Here is a 23,525-nt window from a genome sequence, read left to right as displayed (position 1 = left end):
CCCCTAACCGCCTCTGCCTTGGCCCCCGCCGCCACGGCTGTGTCCGGAAGGATGTCCAGAATGACGTTGGCAAGGTCGTTCGGCTGTCTGGTTTAGCATATTACGCTTTTATTATTATAGATTATACCTTATTTATTATACCTTACTATAATATACCATATAGCAGTTTTCTTTCAGTACGTGAATTCCTCCAATATATTTTATTTTGGAGTTTTTTACAGAGCATTAGATACTTGGTAAAGAACCTGAGACCCCCCCAAAAAAACTACTGAGGAAGAATGGAAAGAATTTTGTAATAATAAAACTGGAGGAAAGTGACAAAAAGTCATATTTGGGAAAGTAGGCATCTGGAACTGATATTAGAAGTAGTAAAGTTAGAAGGATAATCTTATTTTGGAGATAATTTATATTGTTTGGGGTATGCTAAATCTATATACCTATAAGCATTTGTAGACAATGTCCAGTAAGCAATTGAACATAAGAGTCTTAAGTTCTATACAAAGGTCTAGACTTGAGATAAATATTTATGAGTCATATGTGAAGAGGTGATTTTTTTTTTTTTAAGTTATAGAAATGGTCGGAACTGGCAAATGTTATAGAAGATAAGAGGAGAAAGAAAAAAAACCTTAGAAAACACCTATACTTAGCAGGCAGAATGAATAACATAGAGACTGAATGGAAGAATGAAAGTGCCTGGTTCTGCCACTCCTGATGGACAAAATCATTCCAGATAAATCACTTACTCTCTGGGCTACTGTTTGCTCATCTATAAAATGCTACTGAATCTACTAAGTTAAGTCCAGAACCCAAAGCTAAAATTTTAGAAGCTTCTACCAAATTAAAAACCATCTATAACAATAAAAGTGTAATCTGCTAATTAGACTGCCTGTCCTTCCGAATGACCTTCCAGATGAAACCCGGGTCCTGGGTGCCTGTTGGCAGCCGGAGGGAAGCCCGGGTCCCAGGTGCCAGAGGGAAGCCAGTGCTGGCAGCCAGAGGAAGGAAGGCCTACTCTTGCACAAATTTTGTGCATCGGGCCTCTAGTAAAGATATAAACCAATATGAAAATGATATTTAAATGTTCTCAAATTAATACTTTATTTTTAAAAGCATACTAATGGCTAAATTAAAAATAAACCAATATCCAGAAGTGGCTATTCCCTATAAAGGTAATAGTTGTTTTCCTTAGGAGGCTGAAAACCCTGGCCTCTGAATGTCAAAAATTATGAACAAAAAGGATGATTTCAAGAAATTGGAACCCTCATGCACTGCTAGGAGAAATGTAAAATGGTACAGCCACTTTGGAGAACAGTGTGGCCATTCCTCAAAATGTTTTCCTAGGCATATACCCAAGAGAAATTAAAACATACATCCAGCCCTGGCCCATGTGGCTCAGTTGGCTGAAGTGTCAGGTCACATACCCAGGTTGTGGGTTCGATCCCCAGTCTGGGTGCGTACAGGAGGCAACCGATTGAACTTTCTTCTCTCTCTCTCTCTCTCTCTCTCTCTCTCTCTCTCTCTCTCATCAATCAAAAACATATCATTGGGTGAGGATTAATAATAATAAAAAAAATACATCCAAACAAAAACGTATGCATGAATGTTTATAGCATTATTCACAATAGCCAAAAAGTGGAAATGACCCAAATGTCCATCAACTGATGAACAGATAAATAAATGCAATCTGATTTGCTATTAAAAGGAATAAAGCACTGCTATGTTCTATAATAAGGATGAACCTTCAAACCATTATGCTAAGTGAAAGAAGCCAGTCAAAAATAAGCAAATACTACATGATTGCATTTATATGAAACCCAAAACAAGCAAATCTATAGGAGTGGGGTGAGTGGAAAGTGACTGCTAACAGGTATGGAGTTTCTTTTTGGGGTGATAAACTTGTTTATGGTGATGGTTGTACAACTCAATATACTAAAAACAATAAAAGTATATGCCTTGATTGAGTGGATCAAAATTCAAACTCCAAAGTATTGTTTCTACTATATGCATCTGCTTTTGCACCATCATAAAGCCAAAATGTCATAGGTGATCCAACATAAGTCAGGACCACCTGTGCTTTATATGGGTGAATTATATCTCACTAAAGCTTTTTTAAAAAGTGGGGTGATCTCTATTAGAACTCAATGAAACAGCAATGCCATCCATTTATGCAACATTTAAAAATTCTTCAAAGTGCTTTTTGATCCATATGGCACCCCTAAGGTATATATACTCTGTGCATTTCCATTTTAAAGATAAATAATCTGAGGCAAATTGATTTCCTTGAGTACACATGCATGTATCATCCATGTATTTTTAACCAGTGAAAGTAGGTTTCTGGGGTGAGTGAAAAACATCTTAGACATTACAATGGTTTGTGGTTTCCAAAGGGTCACAGTACATAAGCAGATATTCAACATAATGTACCTATGATATTAAAATTTCATAGGGGCAATGTGATTAGAAAAAAATGTCTTCAAAGGCTCTTTGAGGTGGGGGCAGAAATAATGGGGGAAAAGTTGAAACACTGCATCAGTGGTACAGAAAAGAAGTCAGACCTAAGAATCCCAAGCTGGTATTAATTCCATTAACCTATTGTACTTGTTCTAGATCACAGGGTTTTTAAAGCAAATACTGTCATATTAAAAAATACTGTTGCCGAAACCGGTTTGGCTTGGTGGATGGAGCGTCGGCCTGCGGACTGAAAGGTCCCAGGTTCGATTCCGGTCAAGGGCATGTACCTGGGTTGCGGGCACATCCCCAGTGGGAGATGTGCAGGAGGCAGCTGATCGATGTTTCTCTCTCATCGATGTTTCTAACTCTCTATCTCTCTCCCTTCCTCTCTGTGAAAAATCAATAAAATATATTAAAAAAAAATACTGTCATATTTTCTAGGACAGTACTGATTTCACATGCTTTTGTTTCCTAATATTTATTAAATATACAACTACATAAATTCATCTGTATGCCTCCAGGTGTTACATCATCAAACCTCAATCATACTATTGGACACATCCCCATAAAACTCTGAACCTAATATAATCTTCTACTTTCCCTTTCCCCAATTCCCAAACTTTTCTCTGGGCTATTGAAAAGCTCCAGTCTCATATCAGCAAAACATCCAATATCCTCAACTTCTCTGAATATTCCCTTCATCTTCTCACTCTAATGACAACGTGGCTATCCTCTGAGTGCTGCTCATGGAGCCTTTACAGAGAGCCTCCCCCTTCTTACTCCAGCACGTTATAGACCTCAGACACTTAATAGCAAAGAGGAGAAAGGAGAATACCCATTTATGCTTTGCTTTCTATTTCTTTTGTCTGGAAATATTTTACCCTAGATTTTTAGCTTGGCTTACTTCCTCATATCATTCAGATCTTTATTCAAACCTATGCAAAGCCTTCCCTGATGACTCTGTCTAAAAGAGCAATTCCTCTGTCACCACCTTCTTACTCTGCTTCCTAGGAAACCTCATAGCACATATGATTAAAATATATGTCCATATAAAAGAGAGGAAAATATTACAAAGTGTTTATAGCAGTTATCTTTAAGGGTTGAAATTATGAGTGACTTGATATATATTTTGGTACTTTTTAATTTTTCTATAATGGGTATATCCCATATAATAAGGAGCTAATATGCTAATTAGAGCGGACAGCAGAATGACCTTCGGAGCGACCTTCCAGAACAACCAGTGGGGGGTTGGGGCCACAGGGCTGCGAGGGCCTACTCTTGCACGATTTTTGTGCATCAGGCCTCTAGTAATTTTATAATCGGAATAAAGTTATCTTTAAAGAAAAAAAATCATGGTGATAGAAATTTCAAAACAGGTATAATGAAAGAATGATGGGAGAGTCTGACTTCCCATCTAATTTCTCCCACCTGCACAGTGCCCAGGCTGAGATCCCACCAGATGTTGAACACTGACAGACCTGGGTATGGAGACTACATCCTGCTCAAGGCTGGTTTGGCCACTGGCCTTACCTCACGGCAAACAGCTGCAATCTGGCCTTCATCCATGCAGGTTTCTGTCACCACATCTGTCAAAGAGCCTCCAGCCAAGTATTCCATGACAACCCACAGCTCATCTCCCACGAGGTAACTGTAGGATAAAGGGTAAGAAGGATCAGAGTGCACTGAGCCATAGAACTGGGTTTCAAAGGCTCAGCACGTAGACAGAGTGAACCTGCATTTCCAATGGAGGCGTTGCCTTCTCCTTTAACACCTCCACCACCCAATAGTCCCAAAGGCCCTATCTCTCTGACAGGACCTGTCCATACCTGTCCAAGTAGTTCACAATATTTGGGTTCTTATTTTCCCTCATGACCAGGATCTCATTAATAATCAGCTCTTTCTTCGGCTGCTGCTGAAGGTTCATCTGCTTAATGGCCACCTGAAATCAGAGTACATTCGATACACAATTAGAGTCACTCAGTACTTACTGAGCATCTACTAAGTACCAGACCTTAAACACTAAGCAGAGATGATTAAGATATGATCTTACCCTTGAAGAATTCACAATTTATTAACATAGCCCAGTGGTACTCAATATGAGGTCCCTAGACCAGCAGGATCAACATCTGGAAACTTGTTGAAAATGAAAATTTTCAGGCTCTAGCCAGTCCTAGAAATTTTGTATTTTAATAAACCCTCTAGGAGATTCTGATATGCACCAGTTTGAGGATCAACCTTGCTACTAAATAAAATAGTCATATTAAAAAATACTTTTTAAAATCACAGTATAAAAGAGGTGTGCTTTAACAAAAGTCCATACAAAATACTACAGGAACATGTTTGGCAACGTAGAGACTTCAGAGAGGGGAAAATGACTTTTTAAACTTGGTGTGGAAAGACAAATCAGAGTGGACCAATTAAGAGAGAAGACAAAAAAGGATAAAATCCCTATACTACTTGTGTATGAAAAAAGATCTTGATAGGTTTCTTGTCTATAGAAATAAATCGGTTTCCACATAATACAAATATAAGGTATAGGTTAGTTTCCAAGGCACTTTTTTATCTATCTTTTCTGTGTCAGGTACTATCTAAGGTATTCTCAATTTTATTTCATTTAATCCTCCGAAATAACAAATTCAGCATTACTGCTGACCCCTTTTGACAGATAAGGAAATTGTATTTGAGAGGGATATGTGAATTGCATACATATGGCTGAAGGGCAACACATTGACCTAAAGACATCTTACATTAAGTATAATAAGCCCTTGTAACATATGTTAAGATTTGGAGCCATGGCCGAAACCGGTTTGGCTCAGTGGATAGAGCATCGGCCTGTGGACTGAAAGGTCCCAGGTTCGATTCCGGTCAAGGGCATGTACCTGGGTTGCGGGCACATCCCCAGTAGGAGATGTGCAGGAGGCAGCTGATCGATGTTTCTCTCTCATCGATGTTTCTAACTCTCTATCTCTCTCCCTTCCTCTCTGTAAAAAATCAATAAAATATATTAAAAAAAAAAAAAAGATTTGGAGCCATGGAGTGCCTTTGGAATTCCCTCAGGCCATCTCGAAGGATGGAACAGTATTCTTGAACCTCACAGAAGTCACTGCTGGTAGCAGAAAGGAAGAACAGAGGCGGACAGAAGATAACATAGAGGCAGTGGCAGGACCTCAGGGATCATTTGTAATAGCTACTGACTAACTATGGCCTAGGCTACATGCCCTTCACACCTAATCAGATCCCTCCTCTTCAGGCCAGCAGACAGCACTCCTATAACAGAAAAGGAATTGGACTTGAACTCTGAGGATGTAAGCTCCACGGCTGAGTCTGCACTTACTGATCTTGACCAATCACAAGCTCTCTACGCCTCAGTCTCTTCATCAATACACTGAGGATAATAATACCAACCCTGGTTCCCTTCCTCACAGGATTGGTTTGAGGACTAAATGAGATAGTGGCCAATGTGTTACTCAGATTCAAAAAGAAATTTAAATGATAAAGTAAGGCAACAATGAAAATGCTAATCACAGTAATAACTGCATTTGATAAGTACCTGGCACAGAGCAGCAAGAACGACAACATCAACAGGAACAATAGCAAAACCCAACCACCCTCCCACCACTACTATTTTTTGAATACCTACTATGTACCAGGCCCGGAGGTTAGGTACTCTGCTTACATTATGTCAGTAAAATCTAACAACAACCCTGTAAGTAAAAATCATTATCTGCATTTGCAGGTAAGGAAATTGAGATTTAACATTTATAAGAAAATTGCCTAAAGTCATAATCAGTGCCCACAGGGCCACATGACTCCAAAGCCTCTTCCAGTCTCTTCTATTACACACATTCCCTCTAAACAATAGGCTTGAAAAATAATAGTTCAATCTGTCACTGGAAGACTTCCCAGCACTAACATACAGTCTTCCTATAGGTCACAGACAATAGCTTTGCTCATCCCAGGGGACAGCCCCTCGTAAGCACTTACTCCCGAAGCCTGGAGATTTAGACTCCCTGGGCAGGAAGCAAGGTCTTTCTGACCACACTCATTAGCCACCCTAATGGACTTCCATTCATAGTTTTATAACCACAAGGCAGGCACATAGGGAAGTCAAGTTTGTTTCCTGTGGGTAGCTTTTCATACACGCAGCCTCCAGGCCTTTCAGGAACTACCCACCATGAGCCAGCCTCCCATTAAGGGCTGTAAAGCCCAAGAGGCCAGAAACATAACAAGGAACCCTAGTGCCTAACCCAAGCTCTGCAGCCCAGAAAGCACAGCTTTAGGTTTTGGAATCAAAAGTTTCTAACCCAGTCCTTGCGAACTGTACCACCCTACAAGTTATTTAAACTCCCTGTTACCTACATCATAGGGACTTTTAGAATGGGCATAACCTCCTGTTTTCCAGATCTCTGCCTCCAATTCACCATATTTAAAATTGACACAATTATATCACCCTTCCTTCCTCACCATTATTTCAATACAGGTTCCTCTCGGCACGATAAGTCTTTTAGGTGTACACAATGGAAAATATGGTCTGTTACATTTGTATATGATTTTGGGGGAAAGGGGATAAAACCATTTTATCTAGGGCCTTCAGGAGAGGTGTGAGGGGCTGGGAGAACAACGAGATCCGCCATCCTCAGCTCAGCCAGATCTCCCACTTCACAGCCACTGGAAAGCCATTTAGATACGATTGTAATGTCTCAGTGCTGCGGCAGCACTGAATCTTTCACATAGTGTCCCTATTGAGCTAAGAAGGGTTAAAATTTAACCAAAAAACCAGTAGAGCTGAAGGAGCAATAGTTGGTTATAGACACTCACCTCCTGTCCTGTGGCCACATCCATTGCTGTGTACACAGTGCCTGAAGCACTGAACAACAGGTCGGGGAGAGAGGGAGGAAAAACATAGGTATTAAGTGAGGTGATACTTGTCAAATGCAAATCTACACACAATTTGGCAATACAGGGTTTATAACAGCAGCAAAAATAATCTTCCCCACTGCCCACCCCCACCTTCTCAGATTTGAGGGGCAGTATGTAGTAGCAAAGAGCATACAGGCTCTCGTGGCCAAAAGATCTGAGTTCCGATCTAGAACGTCTACCTAGAATCTACTAGATATACAGTCCTGAGCAAGTTATTCTCTAAGCTTCACTTTCCTCGTTTGCAAAGTGAAGGTAAGAGTATAAGAGTGTATAAGAGAATTTAAATCAATTATTTATTTATGCTCTCAAGAGGATATGTGAATTTCATTTTAAAAGAGTTTTGTATTTTTCATTCTTTTCAAACATAAAATATTAAATATGCTTTTTAAATACATATGCTCCCAGAAAATCTGCTATTTCTACCCCAGCCCCAAGGTATCCTCACTATACATGTGCACATATGCGTGCACACACACACACACACACAAAGAGAAAAGGGAGTGGGAGAGAGAGAAGTACTAGGAATAATGCTAGAAAAGTAATCATGTCCACCCAAAATAACTAAAAACCTCATTTTATGCCTATAACTATGAATAGTTATGCCTATAACTATAACTGCATATTTGTAGGTGATGATATGCAGCAATATTTGTAACTTTACATGTCATATGTCAGATAAGAAATTTAATTCCATGTATTGCCAAAAAAAAAAAAAAGCATTTTAGCAAGCCCTGAGATTATGCTTCGCAGGGAAGTCAGGACAATTCAGGGAGAAAACTTGTAAGTTTGCCTTAGCGTTAGAAATTATGGTCACCAGCTTCCTAACCACCACTCTTTAGTTGAGATCCTAGCTACATGCCAAAAAAATTGTGATCATAAGATATGGACTATCAAATAAGGACTGCATTATTTGCATTGGCAGCTATTTCCCACTGACTCATCATCCTGCCTCTAGCCATCTTCTGTCATAAAGCTGGTGTCTAACTTCCTGTGCCCATCCTCCCCCATCCCACCAGATGAACCATTCTTAAAAGGCCTTGGGGGTGGACATCTCTATGATTTCAGAAGTCTAGAAAGCAACTCGGGCCCACTGGTTAGTACTTGATTGTTTCTACCTTGAATAGACATATGTTTAGATATGAATTGTGGGGCAAAAAAATCCTCCGGTCTTAAAGGGAAGAACAAGCAAATATTATAAGAGCACTAATTCATCATAATTATGTGGCATTTGTGTGTTTTTTTTGAAATCATGGCATGTGAAATCATCAGCACAGGTGATTAATAAATATTACACTAACAGACCTGTCAAATAAGCAGGGAAAGCACATTTTGTAGATGTTGCCTATTTATGGGCTTCACACATCTGAATTTTTTAAAAAATCATAAATTCGGGACGTGAAAGGCACAGAATCTACAATTGCTCTCCCTTAAATTTATGGATGAAGAAACTGAACTCCAGAGATGGGACCCGACTTGCCCACACTTGTCTGTACATCTGCTACATTCTCAGTACCTCAATGTAATTAGCTGAAGGAAATGCCATACCAGATTACTCTTACTTTCTTCTCAAGATGTTAACAACCTTATATCAGTTCAGACTCACAAAAGCATGTCTAGTAGAAAAAGCACTCCAACAGGAAAAAAATAAGATTCACGCAAGTCCAGGGTTGTTTTAAGGATTAAACAACAGATGCAAATAACTGATGTAAGCTGTAGAATGCTGTATAATTAAAACATCAGTAAATTATACAATACTTTATTTCCAGGAAGTTTTGGAATCATAAGGAAAAAACTAAAACAGAAAATTTCAATGACTTCATTAGCAATAATGCTTTCATTCAACTAACACTGAGATGAGAGCTTTCCATAAGCCAGGTAATTTTTTTATTGCTTCTTTTTAATTTTAGCTATTTCTGTAGGTCTATAAAAATCTCATTATTTCTCTTTTTCATATAGAGATATAACTTACCTAAAGTAATTTGCACAAATCTTAAGTGAACAACTTGATGATTTTTCAATAGGTATACACACGTGTGCACTACCACCAACACCCCTGAAGGTTCCTTCATGCCCCTTCCCAATCAGCATTCCCCTCTCAGACGCAACAATTTCTCTGGCTTCTATTAGCATATATTAGTTTTGCCTGTTCTTGAACTTATATTTATATAAATAAAATCATAGAGTTTCTGTTCTTTTATGTCTGGCTTCTTTTGTTCAAAATAACGGCCAAATGCTTTTTAAGAAATCACAGTATAGGGGTGACCCTTGAACAACACAGGGACACTGACCTCCTGTGTAGCCAGAAATCTATGTACAACTTTTGATTCCCCAAAAGCTTAATTACTAAAAGCCTACTGCTGACCGGAAGCCTTACTAATAACATAGTCAATTAACACATATTTTGCCCATTATATGTGTTATATACTGTATTCTTACAGTAAAGTAAGCTAGAGGAAGTGAAATGTTAAGAAAAGCAGCCCGGCCCCCATGGTTCAGTGGCTGAGCCAGTTGTTGCAGGCTCAATCCCCAGTGTGGGGCACGCGGGAGGCAGCAAATCAATGACACTCTCTCATCATTGATGCTTCTATCTCTCTCTTCCTCTCTGAAATCAGTATATATATATATATATATATATATATATATATATATATATATATATATATATATATATACTTAAAAAAAGAAAATCATAAGGAAGAGAAAATACGTTTACAGTATTTATGAAAAACTTGTACATAAATGGACCCGTGCAGCTCAAACCTGTATTGTCCAAAGGTCAACTGTATTCTAATTCTTTGTTTGACTATCTCCTGTAGACATGAGATCTTTGAAAGCAGAAACTGTGTTTGATTCATAGCTGTATTCCCATTGCCTGGTACATAACAGGACTTGATTAAGATTTGCTGAGCTCAGTACACTGAGGGCAGCATACAAGATGCAGAGAAGGAACCAGAGAGGAGAAGACTATCCACCTAGAAAAACAGGTCCTGCTACACTAGCAGAAGGGTCTGCAATTGAGTCTTTCATTTCATATTAGTGCTGGTAGAGCTGAGCACCAGGTAAACAGAGTTAGTCTGAAAAAGCAGAGCTGTTATTTGGGAAGCATGTTTTATACTAAGAAAATAAATGGTTTTTCAATTCTCACTGCAGGGGTATTTTTAGCAACATGGTTGGCTAATGGCACATCTCTCCTATTAAGCATAATTCTGCCAAACCTGAAGTCAGCCTAACATAACACCTTCAAATGGGTGAGGGGTGAAGTGGAGAAAGAAGAACAAGGTTTCTGAGAGGCAAAACAAAAGCAAAATCACATGCACCAGTACACACAATTTCAAGTCACTTTTCCAGGTAAAGAATATGCCCCTACTAACCCTTGTCCAATCTTCTCAAACCGTGTATATTTCTTCTTAGGATCGCCCACACTCACTATGCTTCCTGTGAAAGAAACAGAGACCAAAAATCATTTTTTTCCCTCAGATCAAGATACGAAACAGGCCCCATGTTTCTCCAAACCCTGGAGTTGGCAAAGGTACCTCCGATACCCAAAAACCATACTAAGGAGATCCTAAGCTTTCCCCCAAAAGTTTCATCTCCTTACCCTTTTATTCATAGTAATCTATTCCATTGCTAAATTCCTGAGAACCATTTATTAATTTTTAATTCATTCATTCAATAAACATTTACTCATTTAATATGCTCGCTGACCATGTGCCAAGCTCTATGTTGAATGCTAGGAATAAAAGATAGATGAGACAGTTAAGGCCGTCTCTGCTCTCAAGAAGCTCAGTTTCATGGAGGAGACAGACAAGCATAAAGTCTCATGAAAAAATAATAATCATTGCACTAGACGGCAAGGGTTACAGAAAGAGGCACAAAATACAGACTGGAAAGGCTTCAGATAGGAGGTGATATCTGGACTGATTTTTACAGGGTAAATAAGAGTTAGGTAGGGAGAGAAAGTTGAGAAGGGGTCACAGAAGGAAGTACATCAAGTGCAAAGAAAGAGGTACGAGAGAGTTCACTGAGTTTTACGATTTGTATTCTAGAGATGGTGAAAATGAGGCCCACTGAAGGGAAGATACTTCCTCCCAAGGTTACACAGCACATTGGTGTCAGGGCTAAGATTAGGAGTTTGGTTTTCCAGTTCCCAGTCCAAAGTGCTTTCCACTGATCACCTCCAACTGACCCCCACTGACGGCCTGCTTGCCCCCAACTGGCCCTCCTGATGGTCTGCTTACCCCCAACGGCACCGCCCCCCACCAGCCTGATCACCCACAACTGCCCTCCCCTCTTGGCCTCTAACTGCCTCTACCTTGGCCCCACCACCATGGCTTTGTCCAGAAGAACATCCAGAAGGTCTCCTGGGAGGTCTCCCAGTCTAATTAGCATATTACCCTTTTATTAGTATAGATAGAGGCCTGGTGCATGGATGGGGGCCGGCTGGTTTGCCCTGAAGGGTGTCCCCGATCAGGGTGGAGGTTCCCTTGGGGTGTGGGGCAGCCTGAACAAGGGGCCTGTGGTGGTTTGCAGGCCAGCCACGCCCCCATGGGGTGAAGGTCCCCACTGGGGGTGTGTGGCCAGCCTGGGTGAGGGGCTGATGGCTGTTTGCAGGCTGGCCACAGCCCCTTCAGGGTGGGGGTCCCTGCTGAGGTACCTGGCCAGCCTGGGTGAGCTGATGGCTGTTTGCAGGCTGGCCATGGCCCCCCGCGACCCAAGCTCCCAGCCCCTCCTTTTTTTCTTTTATTTTTCAGTGCCTCGGAGGGAAGCAGGTATCTGGGATTTATTTATCTTCTATAATTGAAACTTTGTAGCCTTGAATGGAGGCCAGGGCTGGCCAGGGCAGGCAGGAAGCTTGGCTTCCTCCATCGCCGGGGGCAACCCAAGCCTCCAGTTTGCTCCAGCTCTGTGGCCACCGCCATCTTGGTTGGGTAAATTTGCATACTCGCTCCTGATTGGGTGGTGGATGGGAAGCGATTAACCAAAGAACTTGCAGGCATATATGCATAACCCATGGACATAGACAATAGTGTGGTAAAGGCCTGGGGCAAGGGGCAGGGGTAGGCTGGAAGGAATCAATGGGGAAGAAGAGGGGATATCTGTAATACTTTCAACAGTAGAAATTTTTTTAAAAATTAAAAAAAGAATCAACCAGATGCTTCTGAAGTTAGAATTTGTTTAGAGTATATTGTGGATGCAAATAAAGTTACATTAAAAAAAAAAAAGCAAACCCTGTTTTTCCTCCCCAAAGCCAAGAGAAAGTACAAGAGCATAGAACTGAATATATTTGTTACTTTCTGATCCATGCTCCACTCTGTCCAGTTGCAGATGAGATTTGGTCATTCTACTTCTATCCTTCATGTTTCAACTACCTCCACATTCTAAATCCTATCCAGGGTTTCTTGCCTGGACCAGGGGAAGTTGTTTTCTACTCATAATAGAAAGTTTTATCTTTTGAGTCGTTGTTTTCCTTTGTATTTCTCTGTGCCCACCGGTCTCTCAGTTTCAGATCAAATTCTATGGCCCTAGCCGGTTTGGCTCAGTGGATAGAGCGTTGGCCTGTGGACTGAAGGGTCCCAGGTTTGATTCTGATCAAGGGCACATCCCCGGTTGCAGGCTCAATCCCCAGTAGGGGGCATGCAGAAGGCAGCCAATCAATGATTCTCTCTCATCATTGATGTTTCTATCTCTCTCTCCTTCTCCCTTCCTCTCTGAAATCAATAAAATTATTTCAAAAAGATTAAATTATTATTGCCTTTGTATTACTTGACAAGTTGCAATTGCTTTGTTCCTAATTGCTTCCTACTGGAAACTGTTCTCTGCTTTTCTCCCAAGGTGTGGGTTAATAGATCAGCTGCTTCTGGTTTGAAAGATGTTTTCAGGTTGGCTCATAAAGATTTTTCTCCTGAGCCCCAGTTGGCCCTCCTCACCTGTAAGTAAGACCTTCTCGCAATCAAAACTATGTTTATTCTGTTCTGAGTGTTGGTGCTATTATGGTGAATAATATTTACTCTTTCATCTCTAACACCTAGCATGGAGTCTATTTGTTGAATAAATGAGTTGGAGGTATATTTCCTGTTTTTAGGGTATTTGGAGTCAGATGGGAGAGCTTACTGTTGGAAGCTGTGGGTCCCTGGAATTCCTGTCCTCACATTTAACCTTTTCCCTTAAAATTGCCTCAGGCCTACTCTCTAGATGTTTCAGGCTTGTTTAACTTTTTCAGGATGCTCAGTTCTAGCTGACATCTGGAGGCAGTTCATGGGAGGGGACGTGTGGACCAAGTCAATGCCAACTTTCCCTGTAGCCTGACTGTAATAAATTACTTCCTTGCAGTAACCAGAGTCAGACAGTGCCTCGTTACATGTTTCTGTTTCTGGTTTGAAGGATCCCTTCAGCTCTCTACTCATTGATAAAGGATGATTGTCCCTGAGCCCATTGGTTGGACAAGACATTGTGTTTCACTCTCCTTAGCTCTCCTTTCTCTCCTAAATCCTCTCCACGTCTTCACAGGTACCTTGGGGAAAGATGATCCAAAATTATATTTCCATAGTTTTCCATTTTCAAAACTACTTTTATTCTCCAATGAATGTGCTCTCACAGTTAATGTTTGAAATTAGAAGTTAGACCTTCTGATTCCTAGACTAGTGTCATTTTCATGTTATAATACTTCTGAAGATTTAGTGACTTTTGGAAATCTGTGATTGACTTATTATGGTACTTAATTATTAATCATTGTGACACTTAATTGTGTTCTAAATCAAACTTCTCTCTTTTCTTCGATGGCCTAAAAGCCTTGTAAGAATTGTCTTACACATTTTTGGTCACTATCCTTGATCACTTTTTCCAGACTTTTGCAGTCTGGCTTTGACATCTGTCACCTTTACTCAGGCTATAATTGCCCTAGAAATTTCTTTGCGTCCTAGAAATTGATACACCCACTGGTTTTACTGAGTTCTACCTTCTTGGATCTTTTGGGTTTTTTTTAATTTAAACTTTATTTTCTTGTTTAAAGTATTACAAATCTAGTACATATGTCTCCTTTTCCCCCATTGACCTTCCCCCGGCCTCCCCTAAACCCCAGCACATGCCTTTACCCCACCCCACCCCAGTGTCTTGTGTCCATTGGTTATGCTTATATGCATGCATATAAGTCCTTAGATTGATCTCTTAACCCTCCCCCTGCCGCAAAACTCCCCAGCCTTCCCGCTGTAATTTGACAGTTTGTTCAATGCTTCTCTGCCTCTGTATCTATCTTTTTGTTCATTAAGTTATAATGTTCTTTATTATCCATAAATGAGTGAGATCATGTAGTATTTTTCTTTCACTGCCTGGCTTATTTCACTTAGCATAATGCTCTCCAGTTCCATCCATGCTGCTGCAAATGGTAAGAATTCCTTCTATTTTATAGTAGCGTAGTATTCCATTGTGTAGATGTACCATAGTTTTCTAATCCACTCATCTGCTGATGGGCATTTAGACTGTTTCCAAATCTTAGTTATTGTAAATTGTGCTGCTATGAACATAGGGGTGCATATATCCTTTCTGATTGGTGTTTCTGTTTTCTTGGGATATATTCCTAGAAGTGGAATTACTGGGTCAAATGGCAGTTCCATTTTTATATTTTTGAGGTAACGCCATAGTGTTCCACAATGGCTGCACCAGTCTGCATTCCCACCAGCAGTGAAGGAGGGTTCCTTTTACTCTGCATCCTCTCCAGCACCTATCGTTTGTTGATTTGTTGATGATAGCCAGTTGATGATGACAGGTGTGAGATGGTACCTCATTGTTGTTTTGATTTGCATCTCTCGGATGATTAGTGAATTTGAGTATGTTTTCATGTGTCTCTTGGCTTTCTGAATGTTCTCTTTCGAAAAGTGTCTATTTAGGTCCTTTGCCCATTTTTTGATTGGATTGTTTATCTTCCTTTTGTTAAGTTGTATGAGTTCCCTGTAAATGTTGGAGATTAAACCCTTATCGGTGATAACATTGGCAAATTTGTTCTCCCATGCACTGGGCTTTCTTGTTGTTTTGTTGATGGTTTCTTTTGCTGTGCAGAAGCTTTTTATTTTGATGTAGTCCCATTTGTTTATTTTCTCCTTAGTCTCTCTTGCCCTAGGACAGTGATGGCGAACCTATGACACGTGTGTCAGAGGTGACACGCGAACTCATTTTTTTGGTTGATTTTTCTTTGTTATATGGCATTTAAATATATAAAATAAATATCAAAAATATAAGTCTTTGTTTTACTATGGTTGCAAATATCAAAAAATTTTTATATGTGACACGGCACCAGAGTTAAGTTAGGGTTTTTCAAAATGCTGACACGCCAAGCTCAAAAGGTTCGCCATCACTGCCCTAGGATCTGTGTCTGTAAAGATATTGCTACAATATATGTCTGCAATTTTGCTGCCTATGGAGTCTTGTAGGGTTTTTATGGTTTCCCGTCTTACATTCAAGTCCTTTAGTCATTTTGAGTTTGTTTTTGTGTATGGTGTAAGTTGGTGATCTAGTTTCATTTTTTTGCATGTACCTGACCAAATTTCCCAGCACTATTTATTAAAGAGGCTGTTTTGACTCTATTGTATGCTCTTGCCTCCTTTGTCAAATATTAATTGAGTATAATGGCTTGGGTCAATTTCTGGATCCTCTATTGACCAGCGGTTCTCAACCTGTGGGTCGCGAACAATGAAAATACATCCTGCATATCAGATATTTACATTATGATTCATAACAGTAGCAAAATTAGTTATGAAGTAGCAACAAAAATAATTTTATGGTTGGGGGTCATCACATGAGGAACTGTATTAAAGGGTTGCGGCATTAGGAAGGTTGAGAACCACTCTAATTAGAAGAGGATCAGAGTGACTATTTCCATCCAATATGACTAGAACCATGACAGAGATAAGCACAGAATAGCACTGGGGCCCAGGGGAGGGTACCTCGCACAGACAGGAAAAGGTAATTAGAAAGACTCTCCTAGAGTACATGCCCTTGACCAGAATCGAACCTGGGACCTTTCAGTCTGCAGGCCGACGCTCTATCCACTGAGCCAAACCAGTCAGGGCTCTTTAGAAGGAAGATAAAACCTCAAAAAGAAGGATGTATATAACAGATTAATTTCCAGAGCATTCCCAGATGCCATTTATGTTGCAAGTCTTCCTTCCTGAATTGTTTTCAATTTTCAATTGAAGGGATATTTTAAAGCAAATAGATGAACCTGGTGAAAAGGAGAAAGAGAGTGAGGAGGGAGTGTGGGAAAGAGAGGCTTTGTAATGACTTCCATGTGAGGACAGCCTAGAGCCCCTTTCTCCAACCTCAACTCCTTCCATCCTTTCTTTCACTTTATGGTTGGAACACATCATAATTCCCCAACTTGTACACCATTTCAAGCCTCTGGGGTCTTACTCGGACTGCTCTGTGTCCATGTAGAGTTCTTTTTCCCTCCTTTTGGTACGGATTCAAAACCCTCTGCCTTTCTCCTTTCCTTCTTCTAGGGAAAAAGAGGAGAGGAGAAGAGCCCTGACAGGTTTGGCTCAGTGGATAGAGCGTTAGCCTGCAGACTGAAGGGTCCCAGGTTCGATTCTGATCATAGGGCGGAGAGGAGGAGAAGGGAGAGGAGGAGAAGGGAGAGGAGGAGAAGGGAGAGGAGAAGGTTGTTCCTACAACCAAGATGGCAGATCTGTCTTCTCCTAGGTCAGTGGTTGGCAAACCATGGCTCGTGAGCCACATGCGGCTCTTTGGCCCCTTGAGTGTGGCTCTTCCACAAAATACCACGTGCGGGCGCGCACGTACAGTGCGATTGAAACTTTGTGGCCCATGGGCAGAAGTCGGTTTTCAGCCTGGGCCAGTCTATTTTAAAGAAGTGGTGTTAGAAACAGCAAAGTGACATTAGCCTTTGTTAAAAATCCTCTCAATGCTACTGTAACAGAATTAAATTTTTCTCCCTTTAATATTGACATTGGCAACTTTGAAATACAATTGCTGGATTTAAAAAACAAAGAACTGTGGAGCTCGAAATTTGAACATCTTTGTGCTGATATAGAAATATTGGAGAAAAACAAATGTGAACTTAGTTCACAGCACAAGTGGTTTGCTTTGAAAGACCTGGAGAAGGAAGATATGTTGATTTTTAACACCTGGAATAGTATTCCTGACTCATATAATCAACTGAAAAAACTAGCGTTTGCTGTTCTTTCCTTATTAGGGTCTACATATTTATGCGAACAATCATTTTCAAGCATGAACCTTATCAAGAGTAAATTGAGAAGTCATCTTATTGATGAGAACCTGGAATCGTGCCTAAAATTAAAAACAACAACATACAAACCTGACTTACCCAAACTTTCCAAGGAGATGCAAGGCCATTATTCACATTAGTGTTTGCCAGTCATTGTCATGATTTAATTTTATGGCTATTGTAAGGTAAATTATAAGGAATTTGATTTTATCAATAAATAATATCGTTATTAAGTATGATGTCAAGTTTTATTCAATGTATCTATAGTTTAACTAAGACTTAAAACTTTAGCCCTGACTGGTTTGGCTCAGTGAATAGAGCGTCGGCCTGCGGACTGAAGGGTCCCGGGTTCGATTCCGGCCAAGGGCATGTACCTTGGTTGCAGGCACATCCCCAGTCGGGGGTATGCAAGAGGCAGCTGACAGATGTTTCTAACTCTCTATCCCTCTCCCTTCCTCTCTGTAAAAAATCAATAAAACATATTTTAAAAAAAAGACTTAAAACTTTAAGTAAAGTTTATTAAGTTAATTTTAGGGAACGTTGTGGAGTGAAAGATATAGTGTCGAGGATTGAGAAAAGTATGTTGAGATGGTTTGGACATATAGAGAGGATGAACAAAAGGAGATAGATGAAACAAGTATACAAGACAAGTGTGGATGGGAGAGTTGGAAGGGGTCGACCTCAGCGAACGTACCTCAATCAGAGTGAGGACATTTTTAGTAAAGGCCAGCTTAGGAGTACCCTAATTAAGTTAATAACAATATACCTACCTATATAGTTTAAGTTTAAAAAATTTGGCTCTCTAAAGAAATTTCACTCGTTGTACTGTTGATATTTGGCTCTGTTGACTAATGAGTTTGCAGACCACTGTCCTAGGTCAATGACAAACATACAAATAATTAATTTTAAAAAAATCAATCACAGCACTCTTTCCCACCACGTATAGACAAGGCCTCAGCCTTTGTCAATACATTATATACTATTCACTAGATAAAAGCTATTTATCATCTACATAACCCATGCCTAAGGGTGAGAAATACCTAGATCTTAACTTGAGCTATCCACATTCTCTCTCATCACATTCTCATCTTAATGTGGTATCCAATCGGGGCAGTGACTCAGAGGAGGTGGGAACAAGGGTAGGGTGAAGAGAAGCACAGTTTGTGGCTAAGATATCCAGCATAGCTAGCCAGCCACATACAGCAAGCCTAGGACGGAGATCTTGACAGCAACAAAATTCTGTCTTTGTGCTCAACCAATCATATAGCAGAGGAAGGTTCAAAAAGCTACAAAGTGCTTACGTAATTTCTCCAAGATCTCTTCATCAGACATTTTAGGCTTCTTCTTCTGCTTCTCGGTATTCCGGGTCAGAGCATCTGGAGGAGTGGTATTACTCTCCGTAGGTGAAATGGGAGATGTAGCCACATCCCGAGTTGGAGTAACAGGAAGTGGTTCAATCACAGAGCGTGTGTAGACCTGCATTGTTGGTATAAGAATTTGACAAGGCCAGCCTCTGTTAGCATAGCGAAGCTCAGGAGCCTCTCTTAAATGTGCGTTAGAACATCACAGAAAAACAAATCCCAACAAACTCATTTGTTCTCCCAGGTCAAAATCTATGTCCCTCCTCCTCTGTGCCAGGCCTATCCTCTGTGGTTGGAATGGCCTTCCTTGCTCTCAGTATACACGGCAAGGGTTAGTGAGAGTCTGAACAATGACGATATTCAATACAGGTTAGACAACTCTCAACAGAAATGATTTAAAGGAAATTCTATCATTGGATGGGAATCCCCTTCATCTCAAAATTCTATTATTCCCCAAGCTGAAATGAATATCTTGTATTTGCACAGCACTTTGCACTAATACAACATTATCTCTTTTGAGCTGCTCCCTCTTTAAATCCTGAACCTTGGCAGAGGAGGAACTACAATTGTTCTTGTTGAAGAAGCAGTAGGATGTAGTCATTTAGACCACAGACTCGAGAATCTGACTGCCTGGGCTTAAATCCCAACTCTTATTTTTACCATTTGTATGACCTTGGGCAGGTTATTAGCTTCTCTGTGCTTCCGTTTCCTCATTTATGAAATGGTGATACTAATGATACCTATTTTATGGGGTTGTTGTAGGAATAAATTAATTAACATAGTTCTATAACTATCCCCACCATCCACCATGAACTCTTTTCATCTTGCAGAAATAAGATTCAGTACCCATGAGAGTGGCAGCCACCACTCCACTTTCCAGAATTTCCCAACTCTGGGTGCCTCATTCATCCACCAATGGACACCTAAGTTATTTCTACCTTTTGGCTATTGTGAATAAGCCAAATTAGTTTTAAATGCAAATGTAAAATTATTAAAATCATACCCAACAGATACTGAGCTTTTAAAATTTTGCTAATTCTATTATATTTCCTATTCATTTACTTAACAAACATTTACTGAGAACCTTTGCCTGGCTGTACAAAATGCTGCCCCATCCTCTTGTGAATTAAGTCTTGTGAAAAAGTTATAACTACAAGGCAGAAAGGGATAAATGTCATTTAAAAGTGAGCAAACTCTATACTACTGAGGTTTAGATAACTTATATTCCCTTTCCCAGAAGATCATTTTAGGCATTTATCAGATTTTTTTCATAAAAATATCACAACTGTCTTTTGGCTAGTCTACAAGCTCACTGAAGACAGTGAATGTGTCATTCATCCCTGAGTTCCTGTATCTAAGCAGTTCCTAACAAAAAGCATGCATTTAGATGCATGTTTCATGAATCAATGAATCAATAAGTGGGGTTCTTCAGCTGGATCTTAAAGGACAGACAGGACTTGAATAGGTGCAAATGGGAAAGAACTTAAGTGAAGACATTGAGATCAGAGACTAGAGCTTCTTTCCTGACTTCTAGCGCAATGATTTCTTCAATTTCTATCTCTACCTATAGACAAAGGATATCCCTGGCACCTCAGGCCTGCATTTCCACGCCCTGTCATTTTTTATTTTCCAAATAGTCGGGGGGGGGGGGGGGAGAGACATCAATGACGAGATGCACTGATTGGCTCCTCCTGCATGCCCCACACTGGGGATCTAGCCTGCAACCAGGGCATATGCCCTGACTGGTTCATGGGTCGATGCTCAACCACTGAGCCACACTGGCTGGGCATGCCTTGTCCTTCTTGTTCGGTTCTCCTGATATGGCTCATTGAGGGTACAAACCCTGCCTTTTCCTTCTCTAATAGTCTCCTTCTCTGGCTCCCAGCACAGACCTGCATACACAAAAAGGCCACTGTGCTATGGTGGAAAGCAGCCTGGATTTAGAATAAATTACCTGCTTTCAATCCTGGCTCTTTTGTTTACTAAGAGACTTTAGGTAGATCAATTTACCTTTCCAAATCTCAGCTTCTTTTTCTATAAATTGGGAATTATCAGTGCCTTTATAGAAACGATTGCTATGAGGACCTACAGAAAGGGTGACTCCACAGATTATAAATCCTTATCCTAAAAGGCCATCTCATCTGACCATCTGATCCCCTTGAATTTCCTCCACAGCATCTCCCACAGTCAGCCAACCAACTTCTGCTTAAACACCTCCCTGAATGCTTAACCCAAAAGGCGGCCTTTTTTGTATTATCACAGAGTTTAAGCCCTAGATTGTTCTTTCATTACAAAGCTCTTGTCATAAAAAAAGTCCAAGTTAAAATATATATATATATATATATATATACACACATATATATATACACTAGCAGAGTATCGTCTGATAATAGGTCAGTGCTCACTGAAGCTAAATTAAGTAAAAGGCATGAACCCCTGTTGTCAAAGAGAGGGCAGAAGGACTGTGGCTATTCTGAGATGGAAGAACCTCCTAGGAAGTTAAATAAAAATCACTGCCAATATCAGGCATCCGGATATCCAGCATATTAATAGCACTAACGTATTTATCAACTCTCTTGGGTCTTTCAGTATCATCAATGATGTTCTAAGAGGCTGAATGCTGCACATTTAACAGAGAAGAAAAGATCTGCAGCCGGCTAATTTGTTGCTTCCCAGGAGACGGGAATAATTTATGTTAGTCCTGCACTAAGCAACATTAATTCTGCATATCTTCCTGTCTGTGGAGAACAGACTAAGTTAACGAGGGCTGGGTTGGTATATACACCAATTATTTAGGACACTTTGGGGCTATCTGCAAACCCATGATAAATATATATACAACTTATTGTCTTTAATCATAAAGAAAGTACCTTTCAATCAAATTGGCTCAGTGATCTCACCAACTCCTAAATCTAAGGACCACTACCCGAATATAAAACCTCTAAGCCCCAAGCATCAGCCTCCCCCTCCCCCTCCCCCTCCAAACTTCAATAACAAAGACTCACAGATTTTGTGTGCTCTGGGCGTGGAGCAATCACTGGAGGTGGGGTAGCATCATCATCATCATCTTCATCTTCTGAGACTGGTGGCACTGCGGGGGTCTCAGACACAGTCTTCACATTCTGAACAGCGGAGAAAAAGCCAGACTCATCAGGTCCAGCTTTAAGATACCAGGATCGAAATCTCCCCACCCCTCACCAAAGAAACCTCATCCTGACACCCCCTCTGAAACCCACAGCAGCCTCCGAGCTCTTCGCCGTTGTGCAGCCAGTCAGGAACTCAGCCGGCTGCCCTCTCTTCCAGTTACCACTAGACACTCAGTCCCTTCCTCCCATCCAAAGCCAACTGGGGATTGGGAAGCCAGGTTACACTTCTCCTACCTGCCTTCCCCAATCCAGACCCCGAAGACAAGCATGTAGCTCCTTCTTAGTCTATAAATTTTACTCTCCACACTGAACGGGTAATAAAATACGAAATGTAGAGAAGGGATGAGAAGTTGGGAATTCTACAAAGTTTATCATTATATTCCTTACTCCTTTCTGATACGGTTAATGGAAATCCAGGCAGGCGCTTGCCTCCCCTTTTCCTTTCTTTACCAAAACCTATCGCACACCCATTATGTTCACAGGTGCCCTCGCCTCAACCTGCAGATACAGAACCGCAGGAGCCCCTGGTCTCACGAGAACAATGAGTTTCTCCCAAGACTGGCTACTATCCATCTCACTGGTCCTGGAATGAACCTTACCAGCATGACTGATTGGATCTGCTATAATCTCAGCAACGTGATTTTCACTTGCAAACTGTAACAAAGCTGGGCCAAGAACAGCATGTTTGGGGGCAGGTCCAGGCAAAAATATCATACCATTGCTGTTTATACCACAGATACGAGACAAAATAGCTCCAAAACCTGAGATGTTTGATGGAGATTAAATGATCACAGCATAGGGCCAAAGAGGCAATAGAGATATTTTAATACATATAGACATAATTCAACAGTGTCCGATATTTTCAGGGCACTGACTCTGTGCTCAGTCAGATACTGTGATGGATACTGTTGGCATAAAGATACAAAGATGAAAAGGGTGGCCTATGTCCTGAAGCAGCTCATCATCGAATACAGGAGACAGAGGGTGAGTTTCCCTTTTGCCTGCCATTTGGGGCCTCTAGAGAGAGGACAGTAGGGGGTCAGAATGACAGGGGATAGGTGGAAAACTTCCCTAGAGGAATAGTAGACTAGAGGTACTGTTACCATGTGGCAGGCTGGCCTTTACCACATGTGACATACTAAGGTAAGAAAAACTAGTTATCTCATATTTTCAACAGGACCTCTGGTACTGGGCATGACTTAAAAACTTTCAGTGCTGGGCACATGTAAGCAACAAGCTTTGGTCACCATAAGCAATGAATTTATCCTTTCAGTCTCAAGTTTTATCACTTGAGGAATGTGGTGAAAAGTAGCAGTATAATTATAATAAGTCACTTTCAGTCCTACAATCCAATAGAGGTTCTTTCCCTGTCAAAGTGTGTATATATATATATTTTTTGAGGGTGGGCGGGAT

General features: G+C 40.6%; 1 protein-coding gene across 4 annotated transcripts in view; it reads right to left on the bottom strand.

Annotated features, from left to right (window-relative positions):
* PAK1 (p21 (RAC1) activated kinase 1) overlaps window positions 1-23,525 on the bottom strand; it is a 123,130-nt gene that overhangs the window by 7,340 nt on the left and 92,265 nt on the right. For all 4 annotated transcript variants that reach the window (XM_036324886.1, XM_036324885.1, XM_036324887.1 and 1 more), the window contains 6 exons: window positions 21,972-22,088; window positions 18,907-19,081; window positions 10,743-10,806; window positions 7,270-7,318; window positions 4,278-4,390; window positions 3,982-4,099 (listed from right to left, as the gene is read on the bottom strand). In XM_036324886.1, coding sequence (XP_036180779.1) covers window positions 3,982-4,099; window positions 4,278-4,390; window positions 7,270-7,318; window positions 10,743-10,806; window positions 18,907-19,081; window positions 21,972-22,088 — 636 coding nt within the window. The remainder of the gene's footprint in view (window positions 1-3,981; window positions 4,100-4,277; window positions 4,391-7,269; window positions 7,319-10,742; window positions 10,807-18,906; window positions 19,082-21,971; window positions 22,089-23,525) is intronic.

Source organism: Myotis myotis, unplaced genomic scaffold (genome assembly GCF_014108235.1).
Source record: "Myotis myotis isolate mMyoMyo1 unplaced genomic scaffold, mMyoMyo1.p scaffold_m19_p_10, whole genome shotgun sequence".
NCBI lineage: Eukaryota > Metazoa > Chordata > Mammalia > Chiroptera > Vespertilionidae > Myotis > Myotis myotis.
This window is presented reverse-complemented; position numbering and strand designations above follow the sequence as displayed.